Source organism: Aplidium turbinatum, chromosome 2 (assembly GCF_918807975.1).
Source record: "Aplidium turbinatum chromosome 2, kaAplTurb1.1, whole genome shotgun sequence".
In the NCBI taxonomy this organism is placed as follows: Eukaryota; Metazoa; Chordata; class Ascidiacea; order Aplousobranchia; family Polyclinidae; genus Aplidium; species Aplidium turbinatum.
This window is the reverse complement of record NC_137473.1, coordinates 24825976-24849997: the sequence shown is the minus strand read 5'-3', so window position 1 is coordinate 24849997 and position 24022 is coordinate 24825976. Positions and strand designations below refer to the sequence as shown.

The following is a 24022-nucleotide window of genomic DNA, read 5'->3' as shown; positions in this document are numbered from 1 at the left end:
TATTTTCGCTTTGCATACGATTCCTCCGACCAACCAATCAGATTATAGTTCTAGGTTGGGGTTGTTTAAAGCTATTCCAATGCGATGTCCAGCCACACTGTCCCAGTGGTTGATTAAAACGTTTGTTTTCGAATTTCGAAAATGTCTGTGAGCATAGGGTTGCTTATTTTAAGTTTGCAAATGTCATGTAAACACTAGTGTGCGTTTCACCGTTATTGTGTTTCACGACCAGTGTTCTCTTTATGCAAGTTTTTGTTGGCAAAATAGTTCAGTGTGCCAACTCAATTTATAATAAATTGGCAAAATATTATATATAAATTTAAAGACTTTTTCTGATTGTATTATAAAAATATTTAGCTTAGTAGTGCAAAAATTTTTTTTTTTTTTTTTTAAGAAATATGGAACGCTTCACGATTTCGCGTGTCATCCTTGCGCAAGGGCCATGCTTATCTTCTCTGTATCGTTCCAATTTTAGTATATCTACTGCCGAAGCAAGTTCTGCAAAATGTTGTTAAATCAACAAATTCTTCCCACGCTGATAAGCATCGCAAGTGTCAGCTGTATACAACAAAAGAAAGACGGTTTTATAGACTCTCACAAAAAGGATGAAAAACCAACTCATTGCTTAGAGAAGACTGTTCATGAATTACGATAGAATTAAGATTTTTAGGTGATTTCCACAAGTGCTTGTTTCATGGGGCCTGGTTTATTTTTCTCTGTCGTTGGAGCCTATTTTTCGCTGATATGTTTGCAGGTCACTATTGTTGCCTGTATTGCGATGTGTCAAACATTTCCTTGTTTACTAAAATTGTTAATTGCAAGATATCTTTTGTGAAGCGAAGTGACTACACCACTCTTGTCTGGCGATGAATATTCTGATGAAACCTCTCGCCTCGCTATAAGTGCGCAAAACAAGTGGTCTCGTTTATTAGGCATTGTTAAAAAAAAGTCAAAAGTGTTGTAAAAGGAGCTTAGCCTGGCAGTAGCGTTGTTCGATAGATGTTGTCGCTGCGGTATTCTAACATAAATATGAACAACATGTAACGCTGGATACTGGGTACGAAATGCGTTCTTTTTTAGCATAAGAGTCAACCTACCTAACATTTTATTAGTGCGGCCCGCCACAGCTCTCCTTAGTGCCAAAGTGGCCCGCGTGCAAAAAAGGTTGGTGACCCCTGTTTTAGAGTATTTCAGGGTCCATGATTCCAAGAATGCACTTAGTTTTTTTGAATTTTCGAAACTACCAGGAATTAAATTTGGAACCAAGATTACGTTTCTCCGTAACAAGGATAAAATTTCAAGCAGCTACTTTACTGAAGAACATAACTTTGTATTCTGTAATTACATAAATGGCCTTTGTACCTTGATGGGTGTTGCTCAGTATAGTAAGCCTACCATAATAAAGAATTGCGCTTGTTCATCGATGGCTTTGTTTTGCTTATTCGTCTAGTTTGTTAAGCAAAACAATGTATGTATTTTGTTTGTACTTAGTAGCTTAGTTAGTAAGTCTGATATTGTTGAATTCAACAAATACATTAAGGCAAAGCACAAGTTGTTTATTCTACATCTTGTATCCTAAGGCTTGCTTCACGTCTTATTTTGATTGTTACTAGGCCAGTAAACGTTAAATAGCCGTTCGTTTGGGTTGTAATCAACGTGATTGGTTCCAAATAGCGTTTTTACAACTCAGAAATGTGCCTGGGATTACTTTCAGTTTTATCTATGTCATAAACGACACGACGTTAAATCTATAGGGGCTCAAAATTGCAAAAAAAATGTTTTTTCGGTAGGCTAGGCTATCTCAAAAGCTAGAGCCAATTCGAAAAAACAAGTGCATTTTCTGAATCAGGGGCTTCAAAATACCCTAAAATGACTCTCACATGCCGTGCCTTTTTAAAAAAAAAATTTTGTTTACCTGTGCTATCTTTGATAGCTCAATGATGAAATCTAATCTTCAAACTTTTCTGTTGAGCCCACTATTGATGGGCAGCACGTGTGGGCGTGGTTGCGTGTGATTGGTGGAGTAAGCTATAAATCAATCTAACTGCTCTCTAATGTTAAAACAATGATATCATTACATATTATGCAGTGCATGCACGATTGCATGTAGGCCTACTGTATAATGCTGCAGATTATTTCTCCCAGGTTGGTATTTTAACTGTGTGTGTATTTTTGCTTTTTTATTTGTGTGTAAATCGCCATATTTTGTACAGCGCTGTAGAGCAATTTAACAATTTTGTAATTTGTTTGGCCAAATCGGGCCCAAAAACGGAAATTTTTTGCTGGTTGGCACAAAAGGCAATTATGAAAACACAATGTATAAGCGATTGCAAGTATTAGGCATGCAGCAATGTTATGGGGGGTCTGGGGGGCGAAGCCCCCCCCAGAAGTTTGATTAACTTTGACTGCTACGCCTTTGGGCCCACCTACTTTTAAAATGGTTCCTCCATCCCTGCACACAAATCGATGGCGTAGCTATGGGGTCTCCATTAGGTCTTACCCTTTCTAATTTTTTCCTAGCATATATTGAAACAAAAATTTTTGAACAGTCAAATGATTCCCATCCAAAATTGGACCTCAAGTATGTGGATTATATTTCAACATTTTTAATGATGATAAATCGTGTTCAACTTTTCTTAAGATTTTAAATTATTTTCAGCATTAAAATATAAAATTCACAGTGGATAAAGCGAGGGAAACTAACCGTTTCCAGACGTGGAACTAAAAATTAACGAAAATTCTTTTGATACATGAGTTTGCTCAGTTAACCGTGAGCGTTCTATTTGCTCAGACAAATATCCCTACTTGAACGAAATCACCAAAATTAAATCTACAGTATGTTGTGTGCTAATGGATATCCTGGGCAGCGTTTTTGTGGTATGGTTTAGTTCAAAATCAGCATCAAATATTGACGTCATACATTTCCCTAACTCCATATCTATACTTTTTCTAGGTAAAGAATCATTTGCATATGATTAAAAAACTATCTAAAGTTTAGAGGTTAAGTTAAAGTTAAACGTAAATTCAGCATCGACATTGTCTGGATCTCTATACAAATTCTTTAAAATTAGTACTGTAGATATATTTCGCTGAAATCTCCAGTTCCCCAGCGTCCTTATTCCAACATTGTCTATAAATTCACTTATTCGTGTGATACGAACCTGACATACATAGGTATGTCCATAAGACATTTAGCTTCAAGAGCAAAAAGAACACCTTAACTTGGCAAATATCAACAAATGTAGTGCTGTTAAAGACCACACATATGACTGCAGGATCTGTTGTGACGTCAATTTTACATCAGATTCATTTAAAATATTTGGATACTGTCGATCAGAATTTGAAACCAAAATTCACAAAGCACTTGAAATAAAACAACACAACCCTCAGCTCAACAAGCAGTTATTCGCTGGAGGGGAAACTTTCATTCTGAATTTATATTAAATTACGTTTGCTTCATATCATAATTGCTTGCTGAGATTGTTTTTTGTTGCCGCTCGATATCTCAATCTTGTCTTGTGATTACACTTTATACATAGTCTAGTGTACGCTGCAACAAAATGTTAACACCTTTGGGATCTGTTGTTCAGTTGTGTGTGTAGCCTACTTAGCTTAGTGCGTATTGCAGTTATTTGTTCAGTCACTTCTCATTACCATTATTTACAGTTATTTGTTTTTGTTTAGATGTGTCAGGTATTTCCTGATGAGGGCAAAGAGTTCTTGCCGAAAACGTTTGAATTTATTATGCTGTTAGTCTGTTAGTGTATTGTATTTGTTTTGAATAATGCTATTCAATCCTATTAAGTTATTGTGAATCATCTGTTTATGACATAGTGAAACTACTTTTCTTCCAGAGCATTGAAATAGAAGTATTCGATTTCGTTCTCAAAACAAATAAAAGTATGCCAGCATGAGCAATGAGCATGTTATCAATGACTACTCATTACCCAACAACAATTGCACAATCATGCAGCCTATCATTTACTAACTTAAATTTGTCTTTACAGAATTTTATTTTCCCTCTGCATTTTGGCCGATGCCGCGTGGTATTTTGCATCTTTTGAAGTGAGATCGGCATATTTCCGCCATCTTGGATTGCCGACACCCTTGATTTATCTCGTCATTGTAGTCTATACATTTTTTGGAGTAAGGTATGTCAAAACCGTATTCTAACAATAACATGCAACAAGTGTTTTACGTAAGCAGCAACCAAGATGATACAAATAATATGTAGGCTATTTTTGATACGATTACTCACGTCCATATCGTGAAAATCGTAGGCTAAAGGTACTAAAACTGAAAAAGAGTGGTGGTGGACCTTTGATATGTTATCATAACGATACCCCATGAAAGGTATTTTCTAATCAGTTCTCTTTCAAAGTCGTCTTTAAAGCTTTAGTCTTGTAAATCTAACAATTTGGTGACCTCATTACACCGATCTCACAACCAGTGGCTCCGAGAGGGGGGGGAAGTCGGGCCAGTTTCCCCCCTAGCAAAACATTGTAAAGGAAAAACGAGTAGTTTTTTGTTTTTGCACTTTTGAGGGGGGTCCATTTTTAGTACTAAAGTAAAAATGTACCAACTAAAAAATCAACAAATTCTTAAATGAAGTGCGTAGTTCCAAGTATTTCTCAATCATTGTAAATGTCACTCTCGATGCTTCTCATCAAGAACAAATCATTTTCGTGTTAAGGTAGGCGATGTTGAACAGCTTCAAGACGTAAAATCTGAAGCTGAAATGATTTCTGTATCACTGAACGGTTTCGATTGTATTGATAGTTTCAATTTGAAAACTGGCGCTATTTTAGCTAAGCGGAAACTATTTTTGCTTGACAACTGAACCATAACTTCAAAATCTGCTTTGGCCATGCATAGGATGTTGTATCCAACATAAGTTATCTGGGAAAGTTAAAGGTATCAGTCCAAGCACGATTAAAGAAAGTAAATCCTGTATATTTTTTGTTTATGGATCATCATCATCATCAGTCATTATCTCCTCATGCATCAGATTGCGCATCAACATGAGTTATTTGCTTCCAAGAGTGGCGATTTGAGCCAGCTCGCCCAGTGTCGCCAAGTTCAAGTTGAGTCCGGTCCATGATTGGATGTTGTCTTGCCATCGTTTTGGTTGTCTGCCACGTTTTCTTTTTCCTTCTACTTTTCCTTCTGTGCAAACTTTGCTGATTCCGAATTGTGATCTTTTAGTGTGGCCGAACAGTTTTAAAACTTTTGATTTTATTAACTTATTGCTGCAACTGGATGTAATTTTGTCATAGTTAAAAGATCTTTTGTTTTCGTGTGGTCAAGTAGCCTTTGTTAGTCATGCTTCTCATGATGTGATTTGGAAGGTATAGTGAGTTTTTTCTTTATTTGAGTTTTTTGTTTATGGATGTTGTTGCTTAAATCTGGTTGGAATTCATAATGTTGCCTACAGACAGCGTTAACTTGTTCAAATGTCTTATCCTTTTTGGAGTAATTGATTATCTGTAAGCTTGTGGCATCTTTAAAGTTATAGCCCAGTCAAAGGAAAATTTCTGAAAAATCTAAAGAAAGCTGTCCTATCATCTCGCAAAGAAAATTGACTTCGAGAAAGTAATCAAGGCGTGGTGCAGTCAAACCCAATGCTTTACATTACCATTTTGCAATTGGAGCTCTAAAGACGTTTCTTAAATGCATCAAGTTAAAACCAACAAGAGCTTGATCGGAAGCTGAGTCAATGCTAAAGTAGCCTACAACTAGCAGTTTTAAATTTGTGACTGCTTTGCATTATGTGGATTACGGTCCTAAACAAGATTCACTGATGAATTTAATGAAATTAAAGGAAGATGTAATCTAAGTAAGAGAAAGCTGAGAAGAGTAGGCTACTACTTGCAAGCCAAAGTTGCAGTGGCAATTATAAATTTAAAAGAAAATGACTTTTTTTTCCTGAGGACAGAACGCTTTTATTACTCCACCTAACTAGCTGAATCTTTCGAAGGAAATGTATTCTACCGTACATTGCAAAAGATTCGATAGTTGTTGGAATTGACAAATGTATCATCAAACTCAAACATATCGTCGATGAGTTTGAAGTTCCATGAAAATTTCATCATATGTCTGTTGTGCACTGTGCAGTTGTGGGCATGTGAGACAAATTTAAACCATTTGTAGGCTACAACAATGACATTTTTCAAGACATTTTGGATGATTTGGTACTTTTGACAGAAAGCCACACAGCAAACTTCAGCTGCAAACCAAAACGAACCACCCCATAATCTCTACACAAGGAATCATTGATTGCAACTTTCGAAAGGTTTTTCCAAATAGTTTTGTTATGATTTTTTTGTGTTCCGGTAGCTACCTCTAACGGTTGTGCTTTGAGAACGTGGTTTTAGCAATTACTGAAATTTGTAAAGAAATGTTTGCGCTCCAGTAGGCCTATGACTAGTAGGCCTATGACTCAAAACCGATTGAAAAGCCTAACTAGACATGTTGTGCATCAATTCAGACGTCGCAAAATTTTATCATTTGATGCTGTGATCCGTAACTTTGCGTTGCAAAAAGTCCAGAAAGGGTTGAATTAAATCAGGGATGTCCAAAGTCCGGCCCACGAGCCAACTCCGGCCCACGAGACGTTTTTGTATGGCCCGCGCCTGTTGTTGTAGGCTACAATGTGTTATTTTTGGCCTGCAGACACAAAAAAATTATATAAATTCAACTTGCAGTTTTCAGAAAAATTATTGTGGCTGTTGGCCCGCGAACACTTATTATCAAAACTGGCTCGCGTGGGAGAAAGTTTGGACACTCCTGAATTAAATGCTTGGTTGAACTATTTTCGTTGCCTGTCGGCCTATTGTGTGTTTACAAAACTTTCTAGACAAAATAGTTTGCCTCAGTGGCATTTTTGCTGCAAGTGTAATCCAGTGATTATATATTGATGATTTTTACATTGAACGAAGTTCTTTTCATGCTGAGGAAAGTAGGCTAATTTCAGCTTAACACGAACATGCAATGCAATATTTGCTAAAAAATATTATGGGGCCCATTTTTCGTGTTGTTTCCCGACCAGTGCTGAAATCTCTCGGAGGCCCTGCTCACAACAGTCCAATTCTGAAGATAATGGAGACCACATGAGGCAGGTAGCATTCTTATGTAAGAGTTGCGTCATAAACAGGATTGTAACTTCGTCAGTTGGAGTTGCGGTGCAACCATCCATTATGCGGGACCCATTTTTCTATGCAAATGGACTGCTTTTCGCAGCATAGGATTCGTTGTGTTTGCTTCTGCTTTTTTGACGACTTGGCGTCATAAAAAACTTTCCAATTGAGTGATTTACTGTAAAATAGCAGAAAGTTTTTACCGTGGAAATCTGGGAGTAAAGATCTAAGACTTAAGCAATTTTTGCAATGTACAAAGCAACCTTCTTATGTTATAATAAAGTTACAAACGTTGATTTGATTTCTATGTGTGGATTGTAGCCTACATTTATATATTTTTAACTAATTTTACATTTTCCGTTTACAAAACAGCAATGAAAATCTGACCATTGGTTTAAATTCTAATTGAATAATGAGTCAAAACATATTGAGCTGAACAGGAAAAACTAGCTACAGCTAAGATTTACCATGCTTACAATTACTAGTATACACTGCATGCAGTGGCGGCTCGTCTAATGGTGCTGCAGCACCACAAATTTTTCTGCTTTCATAAAAAAGATAAGAGTAAATAAAAAAATCTACATTGTTACATTGTTTTTATTTCTTGTTTGGGAATTTTTTCAAATTATCCGTCTAACCTGCTCGTTTTCTTTCAATCTACTTCAAATTATCTGACGATATTCTGACTGTTTCAGCTAACCATCTCCCCACGTTCTGACGCATCATTATGACGTTTTGGTATACCCAATGCAAACCTAGATTTCGTAACCTTTCATAAGCCAAGTTTTGTTTCTGCCTTTGAGTAAAAGGTGATTATCATGGCTCTGTTCAACGCTCACTAATTTTAATCACGAAAAATATTTTCAATCCCCACGAAAAGTTTCTGCGTAGCCCACACAGCTCATTCAAAAAAGTGTTTTTTTCCAAGGTTTATGACATTCCTAAGGTCACTGATGAGTTGAAAGCTCAGTAGCCTACTTCATCTTTGTGACTACTCGGCAGGCTAATTTTAATTAATCTTTTAAAACTCGTTTTCCTAAATCAGGAATATCTATAATCCCTGGCCGAATTGCACATACTGTATGTCTTCATTTTGGTCTGTATGAGTCTTTTTCGCCTTGTAAGTTGCATATCGTATTTATATTACAAAATTGCAAATAGGCGAACTTGGAAAGGCGAAATGGTCAGGGTTTACTGCAAATGCGCGTTTATTGGACAGTAAAATTGTAGTAATCAAAAAAATATCTTCACATTAGCTGAGTTATTCCACTCACGGTGAGGTCGGATTTAAAATCAAAGGGTGCGTGTTGCAAGGAATAAAAACAAGCGATCGTAACTATTTCGTCACAAAGTGATAATTGCACGTAATGAAACTGATGTTTGATTCTGTGTCAACATGTTGGTTCCATAAGAGAAAAAGGAACCGAATCGAGCATAAACATTAAGTGGCTAGAGTGTAACCTTAACAATAATAAACAATAAAAGCAACAAATCTTACGACAAAAAACTAAGTCATAAATAAGCAAAAATGCTACGAGAAAAGATTACACTACACTGCATAAAATTTTAAGGTTGCTCAAGTGTTAACCGTTTCAGGTGTACTTTTTGCTGCTGAATCCAAAAATATTATCCATCTACTTTTTTACCATGTAGCCTACCCTTAGTGCACAGTCACCAAGCAAAAATTGGGAAGTTTGTACAGCACGCATAGGCCTACTGCAGATATTTTGAAGTCTCTCTCGGGGTGTGCGCTGGAGCAACTCATTCTAAAGACTGCTCTCCATTCAAGTTAATTAAAGTTTTTAGGGTATGGTAGCCTAGGTTAGTGGTACGAATAAACAGGTCCCTTGTGTTAAGAATGATTTTTGTTTTGTACCGTACAACATGTGATATGCCAGGCTTATAGCCTAAGGTATTTGAAGATAAGAGCAATTTCATGTGCATATATTCAGAAAAAGTAAATACAGAAGAACGTTTCTGCTAAAAGTACAGGACAGGTTTTTCATGCTCGCAACATCATTAGTCAAGAATATTTATAATTATGGTATTGTAAATGTTAAAATTGAAATAATAATTAAACTATCTGAAATGCTATTTTGCTTACAGCTAACAATTTTTTAAAGCAAAACACTTTTATTGATGAAAATCAATTGAATATGTGAATTCACAAAGGGCCCAACCTCATTTTTTTTTATTTTACTTTTTGTGCTTTCCGATTTCTTTCAATGAAATGAAATTGAATATGTGAGTTCAAAAAGGGACTTCCAGTAGTTTTTTTTTTATTTCACTATTTGTGCTTTCCAATTTCTTTCAATGTCTTCTAAATGATACTTGAAAAAAAACAGCCAGATTTTTCAAACATATCGGTAAACACATAAAAAATACTCTATCAATTTTTCCATTGATTTTGAAGTGGGCCTAACTACAGCAATTGCACTTTAACTTCTCTAATCTCTATAGTTTCTCCACAGAATCCTCACTGAGTGAACTTTTTAGGTATGATGCTTCTTTATCGAAGTTTTACCACAAAAGTAAATGACCAAAATAATTAAAACAGTTGTGCCAAAAACAATTTGTGGCAATTGGGCCCTTTTTGAATTCATATATTCAATTGCATCCAACCTGTTACATGTTAAATACATTTCTGCAGATCATGTTACTAACGTTATCGCATTTTAACTTTGTTTTTAGATAGTAATGGTGTTTTTAGAGATGTTTCAGTGTAGATAGGGCCTAAATTTGTATAATCGGCCCCAAATTTGAGATGTTTTAGTATAATAAGGGCCAAAATTATCTTCTTAATGGACAAGTACATGCAGTGAACTTTAGCAACTCAAAAAACACTTTTCTGAAATGCAAAAATCTATTATTTGTGGGCCCCTTGAGATGGTGGGCCTGGGATCCAGGCCCCCCTTGACACGGCACTGCTTGAAACCTATAAAAGTATTGACGCCTACGGTATTAATAAAAAAAAATTGGGGGCCCCCAAAACCAGGGGGCCTGAGGCCTGTGCCTCGTGTGCCTCATGGTTAATCGGGCCCTGAGTAGCACCTAATGGATGGAATAATTCTCCGGCAATAACACTTCAACAATCGGAAAACTTCACTCTGCCAATCTCGGTAACCGGCCCTGTGTCAAGAGCCTCTACAAGCATGCGAAACTACCAGGAATCACCTATCAAGGCTTTGTCAGTCCGAGGATAAAGATTCAAAACCAACCAACCAACCATACTGATAATACTGTTATGGTTTTGTTTATTGTCGCTCTACAACAGCTAAGGTCTTTTAGCGACAAGCAGGGCCTCCGAGAGAAATCAGCACTGGTCGGGAAACAACACGAAAAATGGGCCCCATAATATTTTTTAGCAAATATTGCATTGCATGTTCGTGTTAAGCTGAAATTAGCCTACTTTTCTCAGCATGAAAAGAACTTCGTTCAATGTAAAAATCATCAATATATAATCACTGGATTACACTTGCAGCAAAAATGCCATTGAGGCAAACTATTTTGTCTAGAAAGCTTTGTAAACACACAATAGGCCTACAGGCAACGAAAATAGTTCAACCAAGCATTTAATTCAGGAGTGTCCAAACTTTTTCCCACGCGAGCCAGTCTTGATAATAAGTGTTCGCGGGCCAACAGCCACAATAATTTTTCTGAAAACTGCAAGTTGAATTTATATGATTTTTGTGTGTCTGCAGGCCAAAAATAACACATTGTACAACAGGCGCGGGCCATACAAAAACGTTTCGTGGGCCGGAGTTGGTCCGCGGGCCGGACTTTGGACATCCCTGATTTAATTCAACCCTTTCTGGACTTTTTGCAATGCAAAGTTACGGATCACAGCATCAAATGATAAAATATTGCGACGTCTGAATTGATGCACAACATGTCTAGTTAGGCTTTTCAATTGGTTTTGTCATAGACCTACTGGAGCGCAAACAATTCTTTACAAATTTCAGGAATTGCTGAAACCACTTTCTCAAAGCACAACCGTTGGAGGTAGCTACCGGAACAAAAAAAAAATCATAACAAAATTATTTGGAAAAACCTTTCGAAAGTTGCAATCAATGATTCCTTGTGTAGAGATTATGGGGTGGTTCGTTCTGGTTTGCAGCTGAAGTTTGCTGTCAATTTCTGTCAAAAGTACCAACTCATCCAAAATGTCTTGAAAAATGTCATTGTTGTAGCCTACAAATGGTTTCAATTTGTCCCACATGCCCGCAACTGCACAACAGACATACGATGAACTTTTCATGGAACTTCAAACTCATCGACGATATGTTTAAGTTTGTTGATACATTTGTCAATTCCAACAACGATCGAATCCTTTGCAATGTACGGTAGAATACATTTCCTTCGAATGATTCAGCTAGTTAAGTGGAGTTATAAAAGCGTTCTGTCCTCAGGAAAACAAAGTCATTTTCTTTTAAATTTATAATTGCCACTGCAACTTTAGCTTGCGAGTAGTAGCCTACTCTTCTCAGCTTTCTCTTACTTAGATTACATCTTCCTTTAATTTCATTAAATTCATCAGTGAATCTTGTTTAGGACCGTAATCCACATAATGCAAAGCAGTCACAAATTTAAAACTGCTAGTTGTAGGCTACTTTAGCATTGACTCAGCTTCCAATCAAGCTCTTGTTGGTTCTAACTTGATGCATTCAAGAAACGTCTTTAGAGCTTCAGTTGCAAAAGGGTAATGTAAAGCATTGGGTTTGACTGCACCACGCCTTGATTACATTCTCGAAGTCAATTTTCTTTGCAAGATGATAGGACAGCTTTCTTTAGATTTTTCAGAAATTTTTCTGTGACTGGTCTATAACTTTAAAGATGCCACAACAAGCTTACAGATAATTAATCAATTACTCCAAAAAGGATAAGATATTTGAACAACGCTGTCTGTAGGCAACATTATGAATTCCAACTAGATTTAAGCAACAATATCCATAAAGAAAAAACTCACTACCTTCCAAATCACATCATGAGAAGCATGACCAACAAAAGGCTGCTTGACCACACGAAAACAGAAGATCTTTTAACTATGACAAAATTACATCCAATTCCAGCAATAAGTTAATAAAATCAAAAGTTTTAAAACTGTTCGGCCACATTAAAAGATCACAATTCGGAATCAGCAAAGTTTGCACAGAAGGAAAAGTAGAAGGAAAAAGAAAACGTGGCAGACAACCAAAACGATGGCAAGACAACATCCAATCATGGACCGGACTCAACTTGGCGACACTGGACGAGCTGGCTCAAAATCGTCACTCTTGGAAGCAAATAACCCATGTTGATGCGCAATGTGATGCAGGCGGAGATAATGACTGATGATGATGATGATCCATAAACAAAAAATATACAGGATTTACTTTCTTTAATCGTGCTTGGACTGATACCTTTAACTTTCACAGATAACTTATGTTGGATACAACATCCTATGCCTGGCCAGTGGCCAACGCAGATTTTGAAGTTAAGGTTCAGTTGTCAAGCAAAAATAGTTCCTGCTTAGCTAACACAGCGCCAGTTTTCAAGTTGAAACTATCAATACAATCAAAACCGTTCAGTGATACAGAAATCATTTCAGCTTCAGATTTTACGTCTTGGAGCTATTCAACATCGCCTACCTTAACACGAAAATGATTTGTTCTTGATGAGAAGCATCGAGAGTGACATTTACAATGATTGAGAAATACTTGGAACTACGCACTTCATTTAAGACTTTGTTGATTATTTAGTTGGTACATTTTTACTTTAGTACTAAAAATGGGCCCCCCTCAAAAGTGCAAAAACCAAAAACTACTCGTTTTTCCTTTACAATGTTTTGCTAGGGGGAAACTGGCCCGACTTCCCCCCCCTCTCGGAGCCACTGGCGACAAGGCTCATTTTTAATTTTGTATCAGATTTGCGATGTCATTGCATTATATTACCCGATTTATCCTGACTGTGTTATACAAGAAAGAACACAATCGGTGTCGTTTTTATCGTATTTGGCATGACCCAACCTGGGATCGATCTAAGATTCACCAGCATCAGAGCTGAAGTCAAAACCCTGTTATTACTGAGCGGTTGGAATCAAACTAGGTGATTCGTATTTCCTCTGCAAATGAAGGTAAAGGTTGCACTGTTGGCCTACATGTTAGTGCAATAAAGAATGAGCTGGGGTAGCTTTTTGAGCAACAATTTGAGATTTCGTCACTATGCTCCAGCAAACGTATTAATCGTTGCTTGTGACGAATTGGTTTACTGTTTGTGCAATCTATGATGCTCATTCCTGTCATCCAGCTGCAAACGTGTGTTACAGCTATTTTTGAGCGACAGTTTTTCTCGAAATAATTGCTCGATATTTTCAAACGATATGTAAAGTTTATCAAACAATAAATACAGAGGTGGGCAGTACCGAGTACAATTGTACCGCGGTACTGCATCGCGGTACTTTTTGTGTACCGGTACCGCGGTACTTTTTTAAATTTGTACCGGTTGCCTAAATACTCAGTATTTTTTGGTCAAAATACCCGGTACTTTTATCGGTACTTTTTTTACAGGAATTTTACAAAAATGCATACACAGGAATCCTTTGGCCAACGTTGTTTACGGCATTGAAAAAGTTAGAAGAACTGAAATCTAACAATATCGTTGGTGTTTGCTTGCCGTTAGTGACAGTTTTGATGGAAGCCATCCAAACGAGATTTCATCACGTATTCCACAGCACTGATCATCAACTCGCCATGGCGTTGCATCCACATTTTCGGCTTTCGTTGATCCCATAATCGAACATGGATGAACGATATTCATTTCTTTCGGAAAGCATAGCGAAAAGCATCAAGACTCAGTTGATCAGCAAGCTTGAACCTTTGCTTGAGCAAGAAGGTCAGGATGAAGCTGAAAGCAGCAGCGACGACTTAGAAGAAGTTGCTCAGCAAGACGAGCTTTTCGTTTTTTTGTTTGAGCAACCGAAAAGCCGACGACAAAGTGCATCTAAACTGGTTGATAAATTTCTCAAAATGAGTCCTCAGAGATGCATCACAGATGCATGCTTTAATCATTCGACAATCGAAAGATTGTTTATTAAAATAAACACTGCAATCCCTTCAAGTGCTGCTATTGAAAGAGTTATTTCCACCGCTAAAGACATTTTGAGGCCGAAACGAGCTGGATTAAGTGACACTCATTTTGAGATGCTATTGTTTTTGAAAGCAAATGCCTAGAACAGGCTTGCCCCAAACTTTTACTAAATACACAATTAGTTATAAAGTAGCCTAATAGGCCTATAACTTTAGGGTCTTAACAATTTTTTTTTGTAAAGTGTTGGGGACTGTACTGCAATTCCTAAAATTCTTTAGTACTTTTTCTTTGCTTTGAATTGTGTGTGTTAAAATAGGAGTCCAATGAGGATTCGTTGTTTTGCGGTTTGCTCCGTAGCCTATGTAGCATAATTACTGCTTTTCAAATGTTATGGGCCCCTAGTTAATCTTTAGAGATAAATGTTGAACAGAGGTGTAAAAAGTAGTCCATTTGAATAGTCAAGTAAAAGTACAGTTACTGAAGGTCAATTCTAATTCATTACAATTACAAGTAGAAAGTACCAGAGCACATTATCACTCAAGTAGAAGTAAAAAAGTACTGATCTTTAAAATTACTCAAGTAGAATTAGTAAATTTTGCAGTTAATAAACAAACATTTTTGACAAATTTCATCAAGTTTTGAAAAAATATTTCAAAATCCCAATATTTTTAGTCATAAAATATCTCACTTAATAGTTTAATTTTTAATGAATCATTTAGGTCTTAGGAAGAAACTTTTCGTTTTAACAATTCTTTTTAACAAAACTTTTGATTTTTAACAATTTCTCTTTAAAATATTTTTTTTATCTTAGAAATGATACCTTTTTAACAGATTTTTATCAAAGTTACAACTTTCTACTTGACAAAATATAAAATTACTCGAGTAACGTTACTTTGGCATAAAACTAAACAAAAAGCACTAGTTACTGAACATTGCTACTTAACATAAAAGTAAAAAGAAATGATAGTGTCACTGTCTTTTATTTTTTGCAAGTTGCTTTTATGTTTATGGTAATTTTATGCTAATTGCAAGCCAGTCCATTTTTGATGGATACCAGTTTTTTTGTTTTATTGCTACATGTACTTAAGTAACACTACTTTCATTACTTTACACCTCAGATGTTGAATGGCCTTTACTTCCAATAGCTTTTTATACGGCATATTGGGTTGGCCCTTAACTATAAGTCTATAAACTAACAAGTATTAATATGTCTACCTTAAATTTATGCATTTATACTGAGCAAAATCAAGAGACTTGTGACTTTATTTTCCGATCTGTTCCATTCAGCTTTGCGTGCCTACCAAAGGGCTGGTTGAGCAGTCTTTGTGTACAATATGAACATCGTCATGGCGCGTTGCTGTTACATGTTAATATAAATAATTGGAATGGAGATGAATTGCATTTGTGGTTTTAAATGTAAGATTATTTCGATTACGGTACAATCACAAAAAAATTCATCATTCTAAGTCTTGTAACTTGTATTTAAAAAGTACCGTACCGAGCACCGTACCGGTACCGCGGTACTTTTTAAAAATAGTATCGGTACCGCGGTACTATTTTTGACCAGTACCGAGTACCGGTACCGCGTTACTTTTAAATTGTACGTGCCCATCTCTGAATAAATATTATCAATACTACAAAAAGTGCTCAATGCCAAGGTAAAAGCCAAACAGAGCGAATTATCAAGTAGGCCTACTTTGTTTACAAAATTGCATTTTTTCAAAACAAACGCAAGCTATCTTTCTGAAAATTCGTGACAACTTAAGATAAAAAAATTCCATGGTTGACGACTGTGATGAAATCGTCACCCTTGGCTTACCACTTCCCAAAAAAAAAAAAATTCACTAAGACGATTAAAAATCAATTTCTACATAAGAAGAGTCAAAGTAAATTCAAACTGCAATTAAACCAAAATTAGTTACTAGTTCAGTATTTTTGCAAGCAAATTACAATGTCGGCGACTCGGCCTTATACGATTACTTTCTTACTATGGTGGTGACTTTCCAACTGTGGTGACTGCAGCAAAGAACTAAAAGATATTCTATCAATACCTTAGCCAGGTGGAAGATATTCTACCAATAGCTACCTTACCCAAGGAAGATGACCGTAATCATGCTTGCAACTTGCTAGTGGTACTTAAAGTGCCTCTGACAGGAAAATAAATTCTCTAAATTTACCTAAGATACCAAAGAGATGACACTAACAAACTTCCCTGACCAGCAAATCGTAAAAAATATCAACAGGCTACTAAGTTACACGCTTGTAAACTTTCGTTTACTTTCGGCACTCATTCAATTGCGAAAATAAAAACGGCAACACCGCTGTGACGTCACCATGGGTGGGAAACATACTTTCTTTCTCTGTGGTGAGTTGGTAAGGTATGGTACGACTACTGCAAAACGTCAATGTGTGGGGCTCTGTTGGTCTAAAGAATGTGCAAAATGAGAATTACTGAAATGAAAAAGTCAACTTATGATTACTATAAGTTTTAGATCAAATAGGTCGAGTTTATTTTTATCAAACAACATCTCAATTCTATTGAAATTGCAGTTTTTCTAAACTCTTGTAGGGCAACAATTTTGATAATTTTTTATTTGTCCTAATCTGGCTATAGCCATCTGCAGTGTAACAGTAGTATCTCACAAACAGTACCCTTAATTTATGGTTGAGGTAATGCCTGCAAATTGCTGTTCGTGTGACAGTGTCGTGACAAAGACGTGTGCTATCTTTTCACGCTTTCAAACAAAACAAGGTGCTATAAGAAGAAAATAGTCAAAGTTTTCTTGAAGTGTTCGAAAGTGGGATGGGCCATACAAAACGAGTCGTCCATGTTCTCTTCACTTCACTGGAGATGATTTTGTTAGCACCACCAACCCGATTTGGATCTTCCCAGCAATGAGTGGCGTGCTGGGAACTCTAGGTGGTGAGTTTGCCACAAGTGCGAGTCTATGCCTCAGCCCAATGAATGTGTATGTTGCCATGAAGTGCCACAGACGAAAGAACTTTTGAAGAAAGACAAGAAAGACCCATCTAGCTGTGTTACCAATTTGACTGATTTTTAGGCACACTTACATCCTGCACTTCTGGGTACTTTTTTAATGAGGAGCAGGAAGAACTGGAGAAAAACAGTAAACCGAAAGAAGAAAACGGAGACCTATCAAAACAGTAAGGATGTTACATTAGGTTAAAAATACCCTAAACGTTAAAGAATGCACACTAAAGGTAGTGATTTTATTTTCTTGCAGGCAGAATCAGTAATTAGTCGCTTTACAGGCATGTATTGGAGTGGATACTAGGCTACAAGGTGATGCTTTCGGAAGCAACAATCGGATTGTGCTGCCGTCATGCATTGTTTGGCGAATCCGAAACAATTTTCCAAGTCCAGATGGCCATTACACCGGATTTCAATGGCCAACTGAAGGCACATAATGAGAAAGAACTTTTATTTATTTATGAATAGTGATGAATGATGATGAATTAAATATTAATGATAATTCTTACGATTTCTTCATTTTTCACTTCAAGTATATTTTAGGCTTTGTAGTGGCCGAGTGGTTAGCGCGTTGGGCTCGCAGTCGAGAGCCTGCATGTTCGACTCCAGCCACCCGCACTGCTGTTGTTTCTCTGGGCAAGAAACTTTACGATAATTGCCTCTACCCAGTGATCGATTTCGAGTAATGGGTAGTACCAAATTTAAGTTATAAGCAGAGTAGACAACCGGAAACAGACATTACTGTCAGCTGCAGCGTGGGTCAGGTGTATGTCGGAAGGCGTACACCGATGCATAGCGCTCAAGTCCGCTTTCCCGTAATGCAGGATAAAGATAAACAAACAACAAACAAACTTTGTAGGAACGTATCCAGTACAGTTTTATTAAACTGCAAAAAACAATAAATCTTTGAAAAAAGCAACCGCTTGTACCAACTCCGACCAAACTGTGATCCACCAATTACATCTAGAAAGCATTTGTTTTATCCGTCGCTATCGACGCCCACCCAGGATGACGTAATACCACCAAAGTCGTCCCAGAGCAGTGAAATATGGAGTTTCGCCAGTGGTGGCGCTGCGAAGCAGTCGTTTTGTATAAATTTCGCCCTAACCAGTCGAGCTTCGAGGTTAAGATTAAAAAGTTCGCTAAGCGTAATTCTGCGCTAAGAAATGCTTAGAAAAGTTACTATACTTGGGTCCAACCAGTCAGGGGCACTTTAAGAAGAGATTTTCTCAATTCCACACATAGAAAAAAATCTTTGAAACGACACTTTTTGTCAGCATAGATCATTCGTATTGTTATTGTATTTATTGTCAGAATGTCATCATGCGCCGCACAATGCTTTCTGTGTTAGGTTTTTTTCGAGATTTCGTTTGTACTTCCTCCACTGATGTTAGTGAGTATAGCAAATATCTGATGTTGAATGATCACGTGTCTATAGTGTGACTTATTAATTTCAACTGTTAGATTAAATGCCATTGTACAAAATAGTGGGTTAGGAAGCTTTCTTGGTTAGTTGTAAGTGCCTTTGTTTGAACGGTGTCATAATATTTTTGTACTATTTTAAATGCCGGTCATTGCATTTAAATAGAAATACCATCTTGCAGAAAAAATTGACAACATACTTGACCAATTAAGCTACCACAGAAATTAGCTACTTTGTGCATAATAACGATCAAAGGCAGCAGAATTAAAAATGTGATAGAAAGAAAAACTGATCTGAATCAAAAAAAAAACTGATTGCATTTTTGAATTCAGCCCAAAAAAATGATTCAGAAATAGCTAAACTTATACTTTTCGAATAAATTTTCAAACGCAGCACAGTGTTATTTTTCGAAGCAAATTTTTCGAGATAGGGGATATTTTTCGAGCGGATGTTTCTATTCAGAATCTGTGTGGATTTTTACTTACATTTGAGTCAAGAGAATGGACTGAAAGCCTTTATACAGTACTTCTTTATTGTGCAAACGCTTCAAGACTTGCAAAAACTTTTTAATAGTTGCATCATACATAAGCTTACAGAAAAAGTCAATAAATCGAATTCATCCAATGCAATTTTCTCCTTTTTTTATTCTCGCCTCGAATTCAACTGATGTTTGTTTATTCAGGCTAATGCTAAACTACAGCTTGGAGATGACGTGTCTAGGGATGATTATTGCGTATACAACAGTTAGCTTTCTTGTTCATCATCCCGTTGGAGATGGAGGAATAGGTTAGTGCAACTTTTCCATCAGGTGATAAGCCTGAAATAGAATATTGTGAGAAACAAATACGATCTTTGAATTTCATATTCGTTTTGAGTATTATATAATTTAAGAAATGAGCGACGGTTTACACCAAGGATGTCCAACCCGTGACCTTCGGGAAGGTTGTAAGTGGCCCTCGAGATATTTCTCCAAATGACACATTATCAATCAAATTGCCTACGTAATTTATGGCGAACTTACATTCCGAAAAACTGGCATTTATTGTTTGCTTTCTTTGTCTATTACTCTGTAGTGACTACTTAAGTGGAGTTTTCAGTAACCAGAAGCAATAGTTTGATTTGTTTTTTGTTTTGTCTGTGCACTTTGCCCTACCATTCGTCTTTCTTGATTTTTCTACCAGCTGTTTGTAAAGTCCAAAACCAAAACCGGAAGGTGGGCATTGTAGGAAACTAGGCCTTGTTAGTGGATCTCGCTTACGGTACTTAAATTATTCACAGGCAGTACAAAATCGCATGCAGCCCGCGTACCAGGGTTTGGACTACGCTGGGCTAGAGCATAATCTTAATTATGCAAACATGCTGAAATTTTTGCCCAAATATTTATCAAACTTTAAATTGAAAGCTCACAGCAGACCAATATAATAATTAAATAGAAAATATTTGTTTATTTTGTATTATCTTAATAGGCGAAGGCAAAGCAAACAGACATTTGCTTTTAAAAAAAAACTACAGATAAAAAAACACTTTTTTCTCTATTTTCTAAAATACTTGAACAAATATTCAACCCAAAATATTGGAAACCATTTTGCCACACTTGACGGGAAAAATAGTTTTCTTAGCTGTTGGTTATAAAACCTGTCCACTTGAATGTGATGATATTTAGGTGTTTTTTTCGAAAATTTTTGCTTCTCTTTTAGTCTTGAACACTGGTGCACAATGGAGCACTGTCTTTAAAAAATGAGCTTTCTACATATTTCAGCGTATAATTATAGACTTTCTTGAGAAGCTTGTTCGGGGCAAAACGGACTATGAATGATTAGGACAAAACAGACATATGGACATCAATTAACTTAGAACACTCCCTAAAAAGCTGTACTGTATAGTAATTTTAGCATAAAAATTGTTTTCCAACTAATAGTTAGTCTGTTTTGGTGACCTGAACAGCAAAGATGCACTTGGCAAACATTGTTTGACAAACAGTTAGTTTTAGTGTACACTTAGTTTTTTGAAGAAGACTACTGAAGAAGCTGCCTTTATGGCGGCGAAAGCATTATTTAAAATAACTTTAAAAATTAACAAACCTGACTGTTTTTATTTATGGATATTCATTCTAACAAGTTCACACAAAAAAACGAGTGATCCTTGACAAATTAATAATTAACAAAATGAACTTCGAGGAAAAATCCGAGGCAAAACGGACACTTAGAATAAAAATCCTTTTAGTAGATAAAAAAAAACACACATTAAGTTTCATACTCTGGGCAGTTGTTGTTAAGTAAGATGTTAATTCAAAACACGCAATAGGTCCATGATGCCTAGCTTGTTCTGATAGAGCACTTTGAAGTTAGCATGTCCGTTTTGCCCGTCTTTCCCTTCATATCACGACAAGAGTCATTTTTTTACAATTGGTTTGACTGATTGACTGATATAAAGTGGAAGATCAGAGAACTACAAACGAAGATAGCCTATAAGTTACTTTATCCACTATTTCAGCAGTGACTTTGATATTCATAGGCTACTTGGAAAGGTTACGGGCCCCTAAAACCGTCTGGGTCAGCCGGTCAGGGGTCCAAAAGTACCCCTTGAACTCCCTGTCAACCCTACTGATATTGCAGTTAATGCAATGTAGCCTACCCTAATTGAGCAAGCTGAGAAAGATAATTTTTTGAAAAGATATGTAGCCTATGTTTTCTCAGACTAGGTGGCTACGTCACACTAGGTGTTTCTCAAACCCATTTCACCGCTGTCCAACCACTTACATTTTTATAAAATGATTTTTGCGCTCACGTGTAATCTCGCTCTTAGTTCTCCTACAATTCCCTTGCAAGCAAGCTAATCAGATTGAATTATTCAACACTAGGCGTAGCCTACTTATGCGTTCCTCCATGTTTATGAGTTGTGCGTTATTGTGATGTATGCTTATTGTGTACAGTAGCCTATTATTATAGAATTTGATTGGCAAATAAAGTTAGGCTATCGCTCTCTTTCTCTCTCTTACCTACAAAACCTAGTTCACCTTCTTCCTTTATTACCACTGGCATGAGTTAATTTAATTGTTAAGTTCATGTACTACAAACTACACTGTTCACTTTTTTAATTTTAAAAATTGACAAAAATTTTTTAACGCTTCAGGTGATTATCCAGTTCATATTCATGGTGAAGTCAATTTTCTAAACGTTCTCACATATCAAGGTCTTGTTGGGGGCCTTCTGATCATGCTGGGGTCAGAAGACATGTCAAAAAGAAGGAAGATCATGCATGGATCAAAATCATATGCTGTTATCCTTGGCAGAGTAAGTAACCCAATTAAGAATGTGTAATTTAACCATGTCCAAAATATTTTGGGATTAGTATTATTAGATTATAGGTAAAGGTAGCCTAAATTAAAAAGGTGAGTCTCTTACTTGAATCTAAGCAACGGGGATGAGAAGATGAGATTCTCATTATTACTAAGCCTTCTTCGGCTGCCTTTCTTTGAGCAAATACGCCAAACCAATGTATTCTATTTCTACCTCAGGGGCGGATCAAGCAAGTAACTGTAGGGGGGACACTTAAACAAAACACATTTATGTGTAAGCACCATGGGCGCCGATCGCTCTCTAATATTGGTGGGGACATTTACTAGGAAAGGTAGGCCTAAGTTAGAAAGGGGCGACGAGCGAAGCAAGCTAGAAATATTGGGGGTCTGTTCTGACAAACAAACAAATAGCATGTACAAGTCAAAAGCGATATAGGCTATATATATTTTTAGTTGTCAGTGGCAGCATTGGACAGCAGACGTCCAATCACTGGGCAACGAGTCTCTGGCGAATTAAAAACGAAGTCCTTGGCGAGGTCATGGAGGTTGATCGAATTCAAAACTTTGTTGTGCACATGGCAGACCATTGCATGATCTAGCCGTTTCTGAGTCATGGTAGATCGCAACCAAGTTTTGACACGTCGTAAAGTTGAAAATGACCATTCAGCTGAACACGAGCTGGCTGGTGAAATGAGAAATTTCTCCGCATAATAACATTTCCACTACGGTCGGGGTTTCCTCGCACAAAACAAAAATGTTATCCCCTCCTTTAAATAGATTTTGAACGTCTGACTAATAAAATTGTGACATTCGGTTAGGCTAATAATAATTTCCCTTCTACGTTACAAAATAATGTAAAAGGATGGTGGGGACATGTAGAAAGATGGTGGGGACATGTCCCCACTGTCCTATAGGGATCGGCGCCCATGGTAAGCACAGATAAGTGTCCGCTACTGTGAAAATCCCTAAAAACCACTTTTTTCTACTTTAAATTGGAAAGTAGTAAAAGTACTACTGAAACAAATGTTTTGCCTCTTCAACACTTCGGAAAAAAATAGCGTCTCTTCAAAAAATAGCTCGCTACTGAGCACTTCTGTGCGTAGATCTACATTAATCCGACCTAGTAAATACACCACAAATTAAGTCACTTCCTGTATTTTAAGGGGGCGATCGCTCCCCTCTTGGATCTGCCAACCTTGGTAGAGGTGAGCGGTTGTTTTCAACAATCAACTTAAGCAGGGAATCGAACCAAGATTGCATAATTGGAAAGCCGGCGCCTTGTCCTATCACCTATTAAAAAATAGAGAATACCAAACAGCCAGGATTGTGGAAATCTTTATCCTCGAACTGAGAAAACTTCTTCGAGAGCTTAATCCTTGCATTTTCGCATAGCCTAGGCTAATCTGAAGAGGCTTTGAACTACTGATGCAGACCCGATCACCGAGTTTATCAGAATGAAGTTTTCGCTTGTTGTTTGTGAATTATTACATCTATTGGGTGCCGCTGAATGGAGAGTTGTCCTTGAAATGCGTTGCTCCAGCGCACACCCTGAGTGTCGAACCAGCACCGCTGTATGTATAGCCTACCAGAAGCTTTCTCAGTCCGAGCATAATGATGTATACCGAATTCTTTGTTTCTTGTATCAACTCTGTACAAGTATCAATCTTCACAAATAGCCCACCGGTAGCCTACTATAAAAGGTCTAATGAATCCGTATAGCCTGTAAACTTTATACAAGCTATGGTAGTTTGAAATAAAACTTTACTCTATGGCAGGCCGTCAAAAAAATGGGTTGGCCTACACTAGGCCTACAATATTTTTATCGCTTAAAAAGAGGACACGCTTCGCCAGCAAGTAGAATTTACGCTTGAAGAATCTTTTACATGTTTTTAGATCTATACAGTATAGGTCTACGCAGCAAAAGTTACCAAAAAAAAAAAACAACAACAAGAAAACAGATTGACTGAACATTTAAGCATTTTTAATTTTTAACATTTTTAACATTTTTTCTCATTTTTAGTGCTTTCTTAAGACAACAAATGATTTTACATTTTTAACAGTCAGCAAAAAGTGATAAAAAAGACCTAATTTTAAGACAGTTTCATTCA

At 36.8% G+C, this 24022-nt stretch overlaps 1 protein-coding gene and 1 non-coding gene across 2 annotated transcripts in view; one reads left to right on the top strand and one right to left on the bottom strand.

Annotated features, from left to right (window-relative positions):
- The window catches only part of LOC145765154 (uncharacterized), a 34872-nt gene that overhangs the window by 6492 nt on the left and 4358 nt on the right, over positions 1-24022 (top strand). The window contains exons 2-4 of the mRNA XM_082576929.1: positions 4008-4151; positions 19299-19402; positions 21749-21909. Coding sequence (XP_082433055.1) covers positions 4008-4151; positions 19299-19402; positions 21749-21909 — 409 coding nt within the window. The remainder of the gene's footprint in view (positions 1-4007; positions 4152-19298; positions 19403-21748; positions 21910-24022) is intronic.
- Positions 393-495, bottom strand: LOC145765778 (U6 spliceosomal RNA). The gene has a single exon (XR_014288651.1). It is a non-coding gene; the product is annotated as a U6 spliceosomal RNA (small nuclear RNA).